Source organism: Hippopotamus amphibius, chromosome 5, assembly GCF_030028045.1.
Source record: "Hippopotamus amphibius kiboko isolate mHipAmp2 chromosome 5, mHipAmp2.hap2, whole genome shotgun sequence".
Taxonomy (NCBI): Eukaryota; Metazoa; Chordata; class Mammalia; order Artiodactyla; family Hippopotamidae; genus Hippopotamus; species Hippopotamus amphibius.
This window is the reverse complement of record NC_080190.1, coordinates 43,731,556-43,749,734: the sequence shown is the minus strand read 5'-3', so window position 1 is coordinate 43,749,734 and position 18,179 is coordinate 43,731,556. Positions and strand designations below refer to the sequence as shown.

The 18,179-nt window shown below is 31.8% G+C and overlaps 1 protein-coding gene across 17 annotated transcripts in view; it reads left to right on the top strand.

Moving 5' to 3' along the window:
* The window catches only part of PCDH15 (protocadherin related 15), a 764,244-nt gene that overhangs the window by 643,494 nt on the left and 102,571 nt on the right, over positions 1–18,179 (top strand). For all 17 annotated transcript variants that reach the window (XM_057735541.1, XM_057735540.1, XM_057735538.1 and 14 more), the window contains 2 exons: positions 8,777–8,886; positions 10,875–11,015. In XM_057735541.1, the coding sequence (XP_057591524.1) occupies positions 8,777–8,886; positions 10,875–11,015 (251 nt within the window). The remainder of the gene's footprint in view (positions 1–8,776; positions 8,887–10,874; positions 11,016–18,179) is intronic.

The window sequence follows — 18,179 nt, the reverse complement described above, 5'->3', positions numbered from 1 at the left end:
GTTTGTTAAAATGACTTCTTAGGCTTTTAAAACTTTTTTCAAAGTTTAATAAATAGGGATGCCTTATGGATAAAGGATCTGGGTAGGGGATATCTAGCTGTAACTTTTACCCAGTTTTATTGAAATATAATTGACATACAACATTGTATTCATTTAAAGTGCACAACATAATAATTTGATATATGTATGTATTAGAAAATAATTACTACAATAAGTTTAGTTAACATTCATCACCTCATATAGTTACAATCCTTTTTCTTATGTTGAAGACTTTTAAATCTACTCTTTTAGCAACTTTCAAATATACGATATAGGATTTTTAAATATAGTTGCCATGCTGTGCATTCATTCCCAGAACTTACTTGTCTTATAACTGGAAGTTTGTACTTTTTGACCATCTTCACCCAGTTCCCTCATTCCCTACCTCCTACCTCCCACTTCTGGTAACCACCAATCTGTTCTCTGTTTCTGTGAGTTTACTTTTTTTTTTTTCTTAGATTCCACATATAAGTGAGATCATACAGTATTTGTCTTCCTCTTATCCCACTTATTGTAATGACCTCAAGGGCCATCCATGTCACAAATGGCAAGATCTTCTTCTATTTTACTACTGAAAAATATTTCACATATTTACATATATATATAAAATATATATTATAATAAAAGCTAAATCTAAAATTAATGTATTAATCGCAACTTCTTTAGCAAAACCTTAAATGAAAATGAAATACCCCCACTTCCTATATTAATGATGAATTTATCTATCTTAAGGTATTGAATACTTCATCTATCCTCCTACCTAGATGGGCATGATTGTAAATGTTTACTATCTTTCTAGGGTATGAATAACACAATGAAAAATGATTTATCTCTTTCTTTCTTAGAAATTCTAGCAGAATTCAAATGCCTATTTTTGAGGTAGTACATTCATTCAACTGTTAAAAGTAAAATTGAATTGAAATATTCAATGCTCTACCAAAGTATCTTTTCCTGTTTTTTGATGTTATGTGTATGACTACACTAATATATTTCAAGATTCTGTGGTGATTTCTCATCTGTATTTGACTATTTCATACCTAACGGCATAGAGTCAGTGGAATCAATAGAAAACAACAAATAAAAGCATTAGAGAGCTTGTTTCAAAACTTTATCGTCATGCCCTTCAAAAAGTCCAAATGCACAAATTCATCTATAAAGGAGGAAAGAAACAGTCTTATGTAGGTAAATAAGCCAAAATACAAAACTGTTTTCTCAGAAGTCATTACTAAGTATATAAAGACCTACATCACAGCCTATTTTTAGTAAGTAAATCAATTAGCCAGAAATGAATATGCCTGGTTTAGTCATTTCATCAAAACTTGTAGCCTCAGGCTTCCTAGGTGGCGCAGTGGTTAAGAATCCGCCTGCCAATGCAGAGGTCACAGGTTCAATCCCAGCTCCAGGAAGATCCCACATGCCGCGGAGCAACTAAGCCCGTGTGCCGGAAAAAAAAAAAAACAAAAAAAAAACAAAAAACAACTTGTAGCCTCCTAATTCCACTTAGAGTTACTTTGTAGGTATTTGGGGAATACAAAATATAGATAGTGCATGCCATGTTTACTATTGAATTTTAACCAGGGATCTGGTATTAATGTATTTACTATATTTTACTTTAACTGTTTACACAACTGTCTGGTTTGCTTGTGAAGCTATAAGCTCCATGACTGCACAATTTACTCCCTCTATCCTGCCTTTGTGTCTTTATTGCCTAGTGGATGTCAGGCATGTGGTATATGTTCAGTAAATATTTATTGAATGAATGAGTAAACCTCTATGTATGGAATCATTACATTTTAACTGATTTGTTGTTGTTTTTGTTTCAGAGCCAACCTATACCAATCCCACCCCATAGTAGTTGTTTTTGAATGAAACCCCAAAAAGCCTATGAATTTAAAGCTGTAAAAATAGTAAAAAGAAAAATATTATCCCCATTTCAGATACAAAATTGATGTGTGATTGAGAACTGAAAGGGAAAATCAGAGTGCATAAAACATAATCTATAATATTAACCAAGATAGATATTAATAATTGTAAGTATTCTAGTTTTATTTTCATTGGGTCTACTATCTATGAGAGAAAGCTACATATCATTATAATATTTATGCTAAACTCCAGAAATATAGCTTATAAAATAATGTACTAACAATGGTTATAATTTATGGAGTACCTACTATATTCTAGGTGTAAGGAAAACTTTTTGTACACATTATATCCTTTAATAAACTCAACAATCTGAGCTAATTAATGTCCCCATTTTACAGATAAAGAAATAAGATCAGGGAAAGTAAGAATTTTTCCAAGGTCACATAGCTAGTAAATATGAGAGCCAGAATTCAAACTCAGAGCTATTAAAATCAGAGAAGAATGTTCTTAGCTTAATTCTAGTCTTTGAAAGGACATTCATTGCTCTAGGAGTAAGGACTAAAGCTTGGTGAGTAGAGTGAGGGAAGAAAAAGACAAAAGAAGGCAGCAGGGAGAAAGTCCACTATTCTCCAAAGGCATGATTTTCAAACCACTCCTATCTGAATCACCTGGGGATCTTTTATAAGTGATATTCCTGGATCTGACCCTATGGACTTACTAAATCATAATCTTTAAGCATGATCCAAAAGTCTGAAAACTTTAATAAGTTATTTTTTACAGTTTTAAAGTTCTAGAGCCAACGACTAAGAGAGATTAGATAAACTCTATTAAGGCAAACAGTAAATCAATTAATCAATCCAACAAACAAACATACACCCCAGATTGCAGATTTAGCTTTTGAATAGTTTTCTGAACTTGAGAAAGTGTTTACTACACAGGACCTCAGTTTTCTTATCTTGCAGAGGAGGACACTTCATGGATCTGAGTAGAAGCAAAACTCTTAACAAGCATACTTCAGAAAATATGTAAAAAACAGTGTCTAACATTGAGTTTTTATTCATTTTCTTATCTATAATCCATCCTAAGAACTCTAGGAAACCTGGCGTCTCTCTCCTGATTCATGTCTTTTTTAAATTGTTTTTCTCAGTTAAATATGTAAAATTACATCACCCTGATGCAATTACTCCAAGGTTACAAATAATAGGAGTTCCAGTGGGTGTTTTTTTTCCCCATTTTCATTAAATTCCCTGGTAGTAGATATAAAAACAGTTCCTTAATTGGTACTGATTTGCAAATATATTGAATTCAAACATGTCAAAATAAATTAATTTGTCTCTCAGTAGAAAGAAAGCAATAGAGCCAGATTGAATCCCAATGAAATTTTATAGCATCTATTTACAAACACTTTTATACCCTAAACTGCACAGCATTTAAAATAATTAGGAGCTTTATGCAACATGTATAACATTTACTTTTATGGTTACTTCTTGAAACCAATAATAAAAGTAAACTTTAAATTGTAGAATAATTGTTTCATCTATATTTATATTGTAAAAACTGGGGCTAACATTTGGAAACCACACATTCTGTTATTTTAATATTGTCAGTATTCAGATGACTCAGATATACTAAATATTTAATTGAGAGATTTATTGTAATCTATATTTTCCAAAAAATCAATTTGAAATGTTAAACAAATATCTATGAATTAGTTTATACATTCATAAGAAAATTATGGTATATATATTTTGCATATAAATTCTATAGCAGTTAACTTTTCTAGGTCGCACTTACTTTATTTGCGAAAATGTATTTCTGAACAACAGATTTGGAGTTATTTTGATCAACTTTCTTCTTACTAAAATGTACCTATTTGTGGTACATTTATATAATGTAATATGATTCAGCAATAAAACATATCAAACCACAAAAAGACATGAGGGAAGCTTAAGTACATATTGCTAAGCAAACAAGTCAGCACCAAAAGATTACATACTGTATAATCCCAACTATATGACATTCTGGAAAAGGCAAAAGTATACAGACAATAAAGAGATCGTGGTTGCCAGGTATTTTGGTGGGGGTAGGAGGATAAATAAATGAGGAACAGGAGATTTTTCAGTCACTGAAATGATATTCAGTATGATACTGTAATGGTGGATATATGACATTTTACCTCTGTCCAAACCCATAGAACTGTACATGAGGAATGAAACCTCATGTAAACTATGGCCAAAGTGTTGCCTTTGAGAGAGAAATAGGAGCCAGTGCTGCCATCAAGAATATGTCAGGACATGTGGGCATTAAACCCAATTCAGATCAAGCTTTGTGAAAGAGCCTTTAGTGAAGGCTGTTGCTTAAGGCATTTTAAAAATGGAAAACCATCAGTCTCTCGGGGCCCAAAGTCCACGTCTGTTAAAGATATAACCATTTCCTTTAGCCTCCTCTCAGCAGCCCATTTCTGGGGAATGGGAATCCAGTTGGTCTTTTGACTCAAGCTTCATCAGTAAAGCTGTATATTTTCACTGTTGAGCCCTAGCTGTTTCAAGTGTCTTTTATTGTAAGAGGACTTTTTCTCAATTATATTGGCAGTAAATCTAGCTTAAAAAACTAGAATTCTTGAATTTCAGATTCCAAACAACTATTAGTTTTGAATTAGTTATTAAAAAGTTAAATTGGAAGAGGGTTAATGATACACTGTTTATTATAAAATGGATGAATTACAGCTACAGTTTTGTGAATTGATAGCAAGAGAAAAAATTGTTTAAAAAAATACCTTAGCAGGAATCATTTATTTGGCTATTATTCTTTGTTTCTAAAATTAATCAATAGATTTTTATTGTACTCAACAGAAAGAAGCAGGGGAATGATAAATCACATTATATCAGACACAGAATGGTAGAACTGGAAAATACCTTACAAATAGTTTACTCTAAAAATCATAAACTCTCAGCTCATAGATCAAACCAAGTCAGGTGATGCTTTAAAAAATAAATTTCCATTCGCTGCCAAAATGTAAAAGTTCATAGAATTTACATAAAAATTTGAATTTCCTTTTTCCATTTTAAATCACACTGGACTTGCATTTTTGAATACTGATTATCCTTATTAATAGAGTATGTAATGTCCAATTCCTTTCTTCCTCCCTTTTCTCCATTAATTTATGCCCAACCCATTTTGTTGAATGTTATCTTTTTATCCTCTCTGACATCTGATTTTATGAGTCCTGATTTATATCAACTCCTTCATTTTATATTCAAGTTATAAGTGACTCCAAAGGGAATATATAATCTGCCCCATCATGTAACTGGTGCTTTCCAGGGCATAAAACAAAAATAAAATGGGCCCTGCCTGGCAATAAATAGAAAAGAGTTGAAATTTTGTAATCTAATGATCATTATCATAAAGGTTCATTTAATTTGAGCTAGGAGAAAATTGCATTTTTATAGTATGTTTTGATTCTGGTAGAAGGCAGTGTGTTGGAACAATTAAGACAAAGGTTAACGAGGAGATATTTTTTCTAGAAGTAAATCTGTTTTAAACATTTACTAACAAATAGAAGTTAAATGTTTTTAGTGGTGGGCATATGATTTAAATTCCTCCTTAAACAATGCCAGTTACATTTTCCCAGTATTAATCATTTTCATCCTGATTGTACAAAATTATGCATAAGATATTTTAAAGTCTGCAATTTTTATAAGATGGCATTTTTATAATGTTAAAGCTGAAGGCATATTAGCTGCAGACTTTATATTTCTGTACTTTATAAGGATCAATAATTAATTATGAATAAATTATGGAAAGTATAAAATTTAGCTCTTATCTCACAGAGTAACAAGATAGATAAGTAAACAATTTAAACAGTGTATACTTCCACAAAAAGAAATTCAGTATATGAAAATTATCACAATATGACTAACACATGTTTTCTTGTATCGAACTTAAGTTGTATGCAGTCTGATCTGTTGTTAAGTTAATTCATTGCTCTACTACTATCCAAGCCATGTGTATTAGTTATCTACTGCACCATAACAATACTACTGCAAATGTAGTGAATTAAAACAACACACTTATCATCTCGAAGTTTCTGGAGGTCAGGAATTTGCTAGCTGTGTCCTCTGTTTCATAGTCTCACACAGGCTTTAGTCAAGATGTTGACCAGGGCTAGAATCTCATCTGAGGCTTGACTAGAGAAGGGTCCACCTCCAAGTTCATGTGGTTGTTGGTAGGAGTCAGTTCCATGTAGGGTGTTGGACTGAGGGCCTCAGTTGCTTGCTGATTGTTGGTCAGGACTCACCATTCCATGTGGCCACTCACATCATTAAATCCAGCAAGGGAGGTAGTCAGAGTCTACTAGCAAGAACACAACTACAAATTATAATCTTACATAACATAGTCACTGAAGAGACATCCTATCTTCTTTGCTGTATTCTGTCCATTAGAAACAAGTCACAGTCTGCCCCTCTTGCCAGAGAAGAGGGATACACAAGAGTAGGAATACTGAGGTGGGAGATTATCAAGGATCATACTGTGTTTCCATAGCTCTCTAATTTTAACCCTTTCCAGGTTTAATGATTTCACAGTCACCAAGGTCAACCACTAGCCAATGTGGCAAACAGCAATTAGTCTTAATGTCTGTTTATAATCGAAAATATCATACAATAATGTATCTATTCATAATCAAATTAGTCCATCAAAACCAACCTTAGTGTCACTTTTCTAAGTACCTTGCTTTTTGTGGTAGACTACGGTCATTTTAGGTTCAAGGTTACCAAAGTCATCTTTATTTCACTAAACTGACACTGTGACAATGTCTAGATAAATTGCTTATAAAATATAATTGTGTTATTTCAGATATCTTTCTTTAGAAGTGCCTACTTAGGTAAATGTATCTTTTTCTAATCTAAACTTTTTTTTTAAATTAGTTGGGACTCTTTTGATTGTGAGTGATTGAAATACTAGATCAAGGAGAAATATGGGAGAATTTATTGTTTTAGTAGCTGAAATGATGAGTTTACCTAGTTTCAAGTATAACATTATTTAGATTATTAGTCAAAGTGTAGGGGGTATATTTTCAACCTTCAATTATTTCATTTGTGTTGGTATTATTATCAACAAGAATCTTCTCATGGGGACAAACATTAAAATTCTAGCCAACAACAACAAAAACTTCTTTTGTTACAGTAACATTTTTGGCCATTCACTGCGTTTGCATGAAATATATACCATACATGACCGTAGACCAAAAAATAAATAAATAAAGTGCCCTCATTGGCCAGAGCTGGGTAATGTGTCTATCCATATACCCCAGGGATTGGGTCAGTTCTATCCAAACCAGTTAGACTAATAATTAAGGAGGTATGGTTATCCAAAGCAATATCTGGATACTATTAAAAAAAGAAGGCAGAAAATATTCAGAGAAGTAAAATTAAACAAATAAATAAACAAATAGATAAATAAATACTTTATAATTCTCGTTAAAAATTATACTGGTTAGTTCTTACTCTTTATCAAGAAATAGTTATTGACCATGCAGTGGAGATGTGGACAACCATTAGGTGCAATAGCATCTATCTATAAGACAGATCACTTTACTTTTAGGTAATTTTAGTCTGTCAAGTGTATAGAGTACAGTGGCAAAGAACATAGCATTTTGGACAAGATGTTGTATATGATTAATTTTTTAGACTATAGCTGTAGCTCAGAATTTGTTATAAAAGGCTTCTCGAAAGTACAATATAATTGTGTAATGTAATCCGGATTCGAAGAACTGAGAAAATGGACATAGAAATGAAGAGTAACATTAAAAGAGTGAGGATTGAAAAATAAAAGGCCACGTGAAAAAGTGGCAAGAGGATTTATCTTAGTTTGAGGAAAGAGGCTAAAGCTTATAGAAATCAGATGGGTTAGATAGATTGGACTATAAAAAGATTTGGATATGTTAAAACTTCATATTTAAGAATTTTCTAAGTCTGTTGGAGTTGGATGATATAAGTATCTGTAAATTATGAGTGAGATTATTTGCAATAGTTTATGAAGATAAAGTTTTTATAGCCTAGTTACAGTGACCAATATTGTAAAATAAAATGGAGATTTTGAGAATTAGATAGTGTTGTTGAAAATATATTTTTAAAATTAAGTATTGTAAGTATCATGCAAACTATTATATACATGATGGGTAAACAATAAGATCCTGCTATATAGCACAGGGAACTACATTCACTACATCCTGTGATAAACCATAATGGAAAAGAATATGAAAAAGACTATATATTATATAAATGAGTTACTTTGCTGTACAGCAGAAATTAACATAACTTTGTCAATCAACTATAATTCAATAAAATATTAAAAGTAAATGAATAAATAAAATTGTTACAGTTGAGTAAAATAAGTGAATTCAAAAGAAATATTAATTTTGTTATGCCAGCGATTCAAATACTTTTAATACAGTTAAAGTTTTACAGTAAAGCAAAGATAAGGACTAGACTAGATTTGCTTAAATATGCTAATATTACCAACATTAAAGTGATATTTTTCTTTAGCAACTTGAGATAGCAAATTGCATCTACCTACTGCATTCTGTCCAGATCTTGTTTCAGAGACAAGTAAAATGAATTTTATACAATTTTTGTCAGATAGTAAAGTAGTAATATACAGATGACAAGATACTCTTAACGAGGAACATTTACATAATTTTGAACATAGTTTGTTAGGGCTGGAGTCTGATTGTGGTACTCTGTTGAAAAGTTCAAAAAATAACATTATTCAAATAAACACACACTTACAAAACTGACACATTATATTTTTAAATTCAAAACTCCATCATGACAAAATGGACAATAAAAATAAATTATCTTCTCTAAATATGCAGACCTCCTCCAGTAAGTGAACTTGCAGCCAGAGGGACTATGGTTGGTGTAATTTCTGCTGCAGCCATCAATCAGAGTATTGTGTACTCCATTGTTGCAGGAAATGAAGAAGGTGAGTACATGTTTAGTCTAAGTTTTCATCATAAAACAATAAACTTAGGTTTGGAATAAATTTCAGATTTAATTCCTGTTTACCTTTTTTTCATTTTTTCTGGTAAGATATGCCTAACTTAAATGTAACAGTGGACTGAATCTGATTAAAAATCCAGTTATGTTGACAAATGCTATTTATTTCCCTCAGGGAATACTCAATACCCACTTCTGAAAGACTTCCCCTCCCCCTGATTTAGGGATATTTTAGTGACATGTATTCAAAATTAATGCATATGTACTTCCAGCTTTTGGTCATAATCATTGCTTACAGTAGTCTCTTGCCACTTTTCTGTGCCCTGATAACCCTTACCCCATGTCATACCGTAACTAATCCTGAAGAAATTTTAGGAACAGAAATAATTGTGAATGCCCAAAGAGCCACACGCATGATAAAACTATGTACATTTTGTATGATTCCTTTAACAGTCAAATCAAACATATAATGAATAGTTGTAAGTAAATAAATAATTTGAGTTTTGTCTACCAGTCACTTTTCACTGAGAATAGAATGGTTTACGAGCCTGTGGGAATAAGTTCATAACTCAAGTTTTTCAGTTAACATTGAAAATTGATTCTTTGTTTCACCTATTACCCACAGGTTGGTTGTCCTCTGGTTTTCTCTTTTTATGTGTTAAATGGCCTGGCATGTTGTAGGTGGTAAAAAAAAAAAAAAAAAAACAGTTAACATATGTTTAATAAACACATGTGTATTCAGTAGTAAACAAATGAACAGATGTTAATGTAGTAAAGCAATTTGCAAGGAAATTATAAGCTATTTTCAGGTATTTCAATGACCAACCATTACTGGAAATTACTGCCCCTGAAGCAAGTGGTCAATATCGTACTTTTCTTATTATCTTTCTTTGTTTCTCCTGTGCTGTGATGCCTCCTCCCTAAATATTACTGACTTTCTTTTTTCCTTGAACCTACAACATCTAATTGAAGTTGTGATTTTGCAATCTGTTCTTATAAATTTTTGTGATTCTATCTGTTCTCTTCCTTGAAGGTACCAATGTGGCTCTACTTATTACCTACACTCCACCATGATTCTTTTTACATTCAATTCATTTGCTTATCAATTTATTCAACTTAATATTTATTGAGCATCTATCATGTACTCAGTACCATCCAGCTACTAAGGATAAAGCAGTGAACAAAATAGACAGACCCTTGCCCTCATAGAATTTAGCAATTCAGTAAGAGGAGATAGACAATAACAATTATTAAACCATTATTAAGCTAATACATATATAGTATTTAGGTAGTGATAAATGCTGTGGAGAAAACCAAAGTGAGGGAAAGATACAGAGAGTGAAAGAGGTAGGATATTATAAAGTTTGCCGGTGTGCCCTGCCCTTCACTGAAATACATATGACCCAATTTATTTTAAAAAATAAACTTCAGGGCAAAATATTTTAGGATATCTAGAGTAATAAATAATATTTTCTAAATAATCAACATATTAAATTATCTGTTTATTCCCTCAAGTGTTCTTAGCAGAACACTAAATCTGCAGGATAATAAAATGCATTAAATCATAAAAAGTATATTAATCCAACAAGATCATAAAATACTTGCTCAAACAAAATTAAATGGAATTCTTTAAAACAAAATTTCTTTAGAAGCATTTAGTGTGGTATAAGATCATGCATACCTGTGGTGAGGGATATAGGATACATTGTTTCCCAGATTTAATTGACCATAGAAACATCAATTTCCCAGAGAATCTCAAAAAAAAAACCTAGAATTTCAAAACATGCATTTAGGGAAACACTGATGTTGATAATTTCAGGAGCTGGAACAGAGTTTCCAAAGCCAGCATTTTGTAACTTTTAAATATTATTCTTATTATATGTAAGTGTTTATAAAATCACCGTGATTTTTAAAGAGAATAATTTTCTCTTATAGTGTGAAGAGACTGACCAAGGAATTGTATTTTAATTCTAGATAAGTTTGGAATTAATAACATCACAGGTGTAATCTATGTGAACGCCCCTCTGGATTATGAGACAAGGACAAGCTATGTACTTCGAGTCCAAGCTGATTCCCTGGAAGTGGTCCTCGCCAATCTCCGAGTTCCTTCAAAAAGTAAGTTGTATTACTTAAGGATTTTACAGGAATTTTATGGTGTTTTTACTTATTTTCTAATGAAATACATATATCCAAAATAAAATCCTCAGTGGAGAACATAGAATGATCGTTAATACTCGAAGGTGATTGCCCATTCATTTTTAGAGCTAACATATGACAATGCAGAGAATGATTTCATACTCCTTAAATATCAAGGTAATAACATAATATTTTCAAATTTTGTACACAATCTTATTGGCATGCCATCATTATCAGTGTATGTTACATAAAAATCCTTATTTTTAATCACACTGTGAAGTTCTGGCTAACCCCTTGGAGTGTATATTTAATGGGCACATGTTTACTATACATTCCCTGAATTGTGTGGCTTCTGGTACTTTGTATTTTATTAGAGCAGAAAATGCATCTTAAAAAGAGTGACTAATGTTCATTATAATTTATATATGGCATTGTATTTAATTCATGCCCACTTCTAGGAAATGAGATTTATTATCCCCGTTTTACGAAGACAAGAAAAGGTTAAGTGATGTTTTAAAAAATGTCACTGTCAGTAAATGAAAAATGGGAGATTTAACCTATCTTTTGACTCCAAAATCTTTCTTCATCATTTCAGTGTAATATAGTTTACCCACACAGAGAACCAAATAAAACCCAATTTGTGAAGGGGGCCAGCATAGACTCTGAGAGATGTCACTTATAATGGGATAAATACTGTTCTTTTCCATCCATTGAGATGACACTCCTTTGCATGTTAAGCAATCCATCTTTTTGTCTTTAACATTGTCATAAATCAGCTGTTACAATGAATGGGAAACTTTTTTAGAATCTAGAAAACCTAAGAAAACCAGATTGAATTTAATCACTAGCAGAATAGAGGACAAGAGAAAGTGTAAAGTACGAAACAGGGTATGAAACATTTACATTTTACTCTGGGCCCATTTCTGGACATACTCTCACAGCACTCCATCAATCAGCATCTTTAAAAGGGGAAAGAGGAAAAAAGAAGAGACCTTGAGAGCCAGAGCAAGAGTACCCATATGAATGCCAAAGAGAGAGAGAGAGAGAGCACTCTAGCTGTGTAAGAGAAAGTGAGCAAAATGGGAGTAAGAGGCAGAAGATGTACTATAAAATTTTCTGTATCAGTTCAACAATTGATCAAAAAAATAAGTCATTTCTGTTCATTTATCTCAAATCTCACTAACTAATCTAATGTAGAGGCCTACAGTTGTTTGTAAAAGTGCAACCAAATCATTGGAAAAATCAGATTATATACTTTGGAGTTAAAGGAATTAAATTGTCTTCTGTGATTACGCATCACTTATGTAATTAAGTTGTTTAAAAATAGCAGACCAGTTATTTGAGTTTTTAAAATCTTTAAACTGAAGGCAATTACATTTTTATAAAATATAGAGGATGCTTCAAATTGTAAATTAAATTGACTAAACCAGGAGTTGAAAGGTTAGAGTAGTTCTAAATTACATAATGTAAACTACCTTATTGCAAACAAAAATAAATGTAGAAGTTAATTGAAAACCATGTGTCATCTTTCTTTGAAAGAAACGGATAGTTAGAATTAGAAAAAAAAATTTGCTAAATATTTAAGTTTTAGAATCTAGCATTTTTCAAGAAATAGCTCTGATTTCTAGGAATAAAGATATATTGATGTCACATATGTGAGTATAATAAACTAGTTCTCATTACTGTAACTTAAATGTAAATCTGAAGCTAATAAAAGTTTAGCTAATACACCCATGTATACTTATATGTGCCCTATTAAGCATGTAGAGTGAGACCAGTTAGCAAATTCATGAATTATCCTCTCAGAAATGTGTGAAGCCTAAAAGCTAAATGTTAGTTTGTTTAATGCCTAATGCTTTGAATATTTTTATTAACATTTCATGCCTGACCTTTGTTTCTCGAGTTTGAAATACAAATCCATGTACTATTTCTAACACAGTTTCACTTATTAATGACTGTTAATGGCCTATAATCAAACCCCACACATCAGTGTTGCAAATAAGACCATTACATAAATTGAGGTTAATTAATTAATTACTTAAAGATTCGTCCCTTCTTCAGAATTAGCTACTCTATGATCTTTAGTGCTATCACATATCATATGAATAAAGGTAATAAACAGAATAAACTTAATTCATTATAGAAGCATTTTTTTATAATTTCTTTACCAAGAATTTATTAATGAAATAATTTTCAAAGTAAGTTTTACACCTATGCTGTAATTGAATTTAATATTTAAATGCAAATTAATAATTAAAATAGAAAAAAATTAGAACACATTTCCAAAATTTGATATTAGCAATGTTTAAAACAGTTTAATCTTTCAGTAGGGAACATTTCAAACATAAATAAAATTACAGACTATTATAATGAACTTCTGTGTATCAACTAACCAAATTCCTTAAGTCCTAGGAAGTCTTTCATTTACAGTCTCACTCCATTATTTTGAAACAGGAGAGAGACATAATAGTTCATTTGTAAATATTCCAATATGTATCTCTTAAAGATAAAGACTCTTAAAGCTTAATCAGAATATCCTTATTACTCTCCCCAAATTAACAAAAATTCCTCTTTATCCAGAGATAACCACTCAATACTTGTATTAAAAATTTTTAAGAACTTTTATTGAGATATAATTTTCATACAATAATCTGCATATATTTAAAGTGTACAATTTGATATTTTTTATTAGTAATGTATATATGGCAATCCCAAAATATTTGTATTAAAAATTTATTCACATCAGAATCCAAATAAGGTCTTTAAGTCTCTTTTAATCTACAGATTTCACCATTGTCACTCCTTTTTTATCCACCTTGATATTTATTTGTTTGAGAAATCAGGTCTCTGAAGCTTGGATTTTGATGACTATATCTTCAGTGGGTCATTTAATATTTTTCTCTGTCTTCTTTATTTCCTATAAATTGTCATTAGATCTGGAGTCTTGATTAGATCCACTTTTTTTTTAAATGAAATAAATCATAGGTAATACTCACTCTTTAAGGAGGCACATCAAGTTCCTTTGGCTGTCTCCTTTTGTGATAATAGCAGCCACTGTTAGTCATTTCCTAACTATTAATTCCTTCCTTTTATTCCTTCTATATTTATTAGCCAATATATTTCTATAAAAACTCTCTCCATGTCAAATATTTGATTACTCTGAGGTCCAACTCCTATAGGAAATGCAGGAAAAAAGGGTTTCTTTCTTTTCTTTTTTTTTTTAATTCATTGGTTTTCAAAATAGTGAGTTGATTCACTATCATACTCCAAGTGTGACTACTGAGAGAACAAATATTTCTGTTTCTATGGGCCATCTGGTGTCTGTTGAAAATACTCAATTCTGCTGTCATAGTCTAAAAGGTGGGAGAGACAATATATGGACACATGGATGTGGCTGTGCTCTCATAAAATGTCACTTAATAAAAAGGCTGTGAACTGGCCTTGACGGGGGTGCTGTAGTTTGCCAACCCTTGTGCTAATGCTTACTTCTATGTTATGTAATACACTGTTTCCTTTTCCTTTTTTTTTTTTTTGCTACTGATTATTTTCTACTGTAAGCAATGCTTCTGTGTCATTTATTTCATTTTCCCATACATCTAATTTGAAGTAATGATGTTTTTATCCCTATTAATACCAATAGGATAATCAATCATTTTGTTTTCTGTAGCTTGTTCTCTAGCAGACTCCTCAGTGTAGGCTCATGGGAATGCCATTTCCTGTATTCTTAAGCTTTAATAAAAGTCTGAGGCCCTAATAAGTGAACATAAATGCGGCTAGATATAAAAGCCTTGACTGATATTTTCTTTCTTTGACTTAATATTTCACTCCATTTTCTTCTTACATGAAGCATTACTGTCAAAAGTGTAATGACAAACTCCTTTTCATTTCTAATGGCTATTGGTCTTATTTCTGAATTTCCAAACAATTTATTCCTTTTTCTTTAAAGTCTTATTGTTTTATTAGAACAGTTTCCATCTTGGCTTTCTGGATCATTTTCTGCATATATGTAGTATATTCATTGAAGTCTTACTTCAGGAAAGTTTTCTTGAATTCTTTATTTTATTTTTTTCTGTTTTATTTGTTTTTCAACATGCAGTCTCCTATTATACAAGTGATAAAACTTCTATCTTTTATATCACTTTCTCTCTAACCTCCTTAATATTTTCATTTTACTTAGATTTTTAGAAAGTTCTCATTTATGAGTTTTTCTGATATGTGTTTTTCTTTCAATAGCTCCTCTTTTTTTTCATGAATTATTTTAGCTGTTTCAAAATACTAAGGTTCAGTTTGCATCTTTTTTAAAAAATGCCTTTATCTTTTTAAGAGCTATTATTTTGCTCACTTTTCTCTTTTTACTTTCTGGCTTTGACCATGATCTTTTTCTGTCTTTCATGTTTCTATCTTTTATCATTTTCATTTTTCAGGATAACTTCAGGATTGCTTTCCCAATTCATGGCTCTAGAATACCTGTTTCAGTTATTCTCATAAAGTGTTAAAAATAATTCTTCAGCTTTTAGAAATCTGCTTGCTTTCTTCTGCACTCCCATTTTATTTGGAGACATTTTCTTTTCTTTGCCCCTATCGTGCCAGTCCTGTTCAATTTATAGTCTGCTTTCTCTCTTTTTTCCTTTCACCTTAGTGTGGAGTTTTGTTCTGCTGTTGCGTTCATATTAACTTAGTAGCTTCTCCATTTGGTGTGTGCTGGTAACTGTGCAGCTCACCAGCTCTCAGGGCCAACAGAAACCCTTAGCCTTCTCCGAACTCCATTAAAACAGTTATCATCACATTTGCAGTTAGTACAGAGGTCTTGTTTCTGTCAGTTTTTTTTCCTCAGAAGATCATATTCTGTGATCTGGAGGCTAGCTTGTTGCCTTATTTAGTTGTAAATATTATCTGTGGGTTTTTGGTTTGATGCTAGGGTATTATCCTACTTATACTTGATAGTTGGGAGGAGACATAAAAGCAGGAGAATACCCACAAAAATAACTACTCGGGTTAATAATTTAGCCCACTATAGTTCTATGGATGTTGTTACAATATAAAAAAAAAAAAAAAGAAAAACAAAAAACTTCTGGGTCAGAGGCAAGGACCCTATTACTCACAACAAAAGTGTTAGCAGGAGTATCTGTGTAGTAATGCAGCTCCCTAAGCTCCAAACCTCATAGGCAGTGTAGGGCCAGGTGAAACCTGCACATGAGTGGATTGCACCTCAGGAGTGAACTTAGTTAGGTTAGAGAGTCTGCCACTTTTATAGCAAGCGATAGCAAGTCTTCGTCAAAAGGGAGGCATTCCTGCAAGACATTATCTCACTTTTTAGAATTGCCAATTGCATGGTATATTTTCTTCCAATATTTTGCTTTCCAAATCTCTATCTTTTAGTAACGAGGAGGATTTAGGGAGATTCAAATATTACATTGTCACTTTAATTATCTTCCTCAAATCCCTAAACACATATCTCAATCCAAGGATATTTGAAATATTTGTTGAATCTGGGGAATTTTTTTCACAGTCAATGAATTTAAGAGAACTATGTAGCCCTCTCAGGTCTTTGTAGTGTGTTAACTGTTAAATTTTCCCTCAATTGCCTGAGATTTTTCACCCAGGGCTTCTAGATACCTGTTTTCCCCTCTCTAACCTACTAACTTTTATCTTTTAAACTTCATTCATCTTCTTTGGAAATAGTGGGTAATATAATACATATATGATTAAATGAATGAATAAATGGTGAACAAAATAATCCAAATTAACAGAAAATATTTGTTAAAGAGCAAATTCAACCAACTTTGGACTGTATAGTACTGCAGTATTTGCTATTACAAAATATCTATTATGAAAAATAAGTGGACTCGTGCAGTTCCAGCCCGTGTTGTTCAAAGGTCAACTGTAATTGAAAAGCACTTCCAAAATAAAGTTGCAGCAGGAGAGCACACCAATGCTAAAAGTGCCCACTGACAAGGTCTGTTTTCAACACACATCTGACCCAAAAGTGTTCAACCATTTCACAATAATGACTAAGTCCAAACTTTCCTGCCTACCTTACCAGTCTTTCCTCCTCAGTCTCCAATACCAGATGATGGCAATCTGAATGTTAAAAACAAACAAAAACAAAAAAAAACAGCTGCTAGTAAAGGTGAAGAGGTGATTAATAAAGAAAAAAGAAGTCTCTTACAACCTCTTCTCCAAAGGCAGGACACTTTCCAGGAGCACAGCTGGGAAGGAGGAAAAAGTTTTACCTTTAAATGAAATTTGAAGTATTGATTAATATATTGAACTAGAGGATCTTTTTTAAAAAAGCTTAATATGATCATAGTGCTTTCTATTAACTAAATCTGTTTGTTTTTTTTAATTTATGGAATATCTTGAGATTTTATTCAACACAGGAAAAAGATTACCTCAAATCAGCAGGATGGAAGGAAGAGCAGAAAAGAAAAAATAGGCTTTTATAATTAAATTCCATATGTCCGTATTAAGCTCACCATTTCGGTGTGGGTGGAGAGCAGAATGTAGTTGAATATTTTTTTCTTTCAGTTTTATTGGTATATAACTGACATATAGCACTGTAACAGATTCTCTATCTCCCCTGACCAACTCAATCTTTCCTGGTCTTCAGGATGAAAGTTATTGGTTCCAAAGAGATTTCAAGGAGCCTATGTCCAGGAGAATTTCCACAGAAACTTACATCAATATTTCTGCTACAAAATCATCACCATTTTTTTATCTTTATATACAACAAAAGCAATAATACATAATATGCAGTTTTATTTTATCTCAGTTTGATATATGGAATTTCACAATTGAAGTGCAATTTTTCTTTTACAGTAAAATTTCTGTCTTTAAATGTGGAAGAAAAAAACACAGCTTTGTATAAATATATCACTGTGTTTTGGTGCAATAACTAGCCTTTCAATCAGGAATAAATGACAGGACAATTAATATAAACCTTAAACTGGTGTTAAAACAACTCAAATGCTATTGGTTTCATTTTATGGTTTTGCTTTAGGGTACAAGCTTGTAATGCATTTCATTTCCCTAGCTTTTCTGGTTCCAAACAGAAGGTCTGTGACAAATAATGTTAATGACTCTATACTCATGATTGACTGACTTACAAAAGCATTCCTCATATAACTTAGGTAACAACACTGC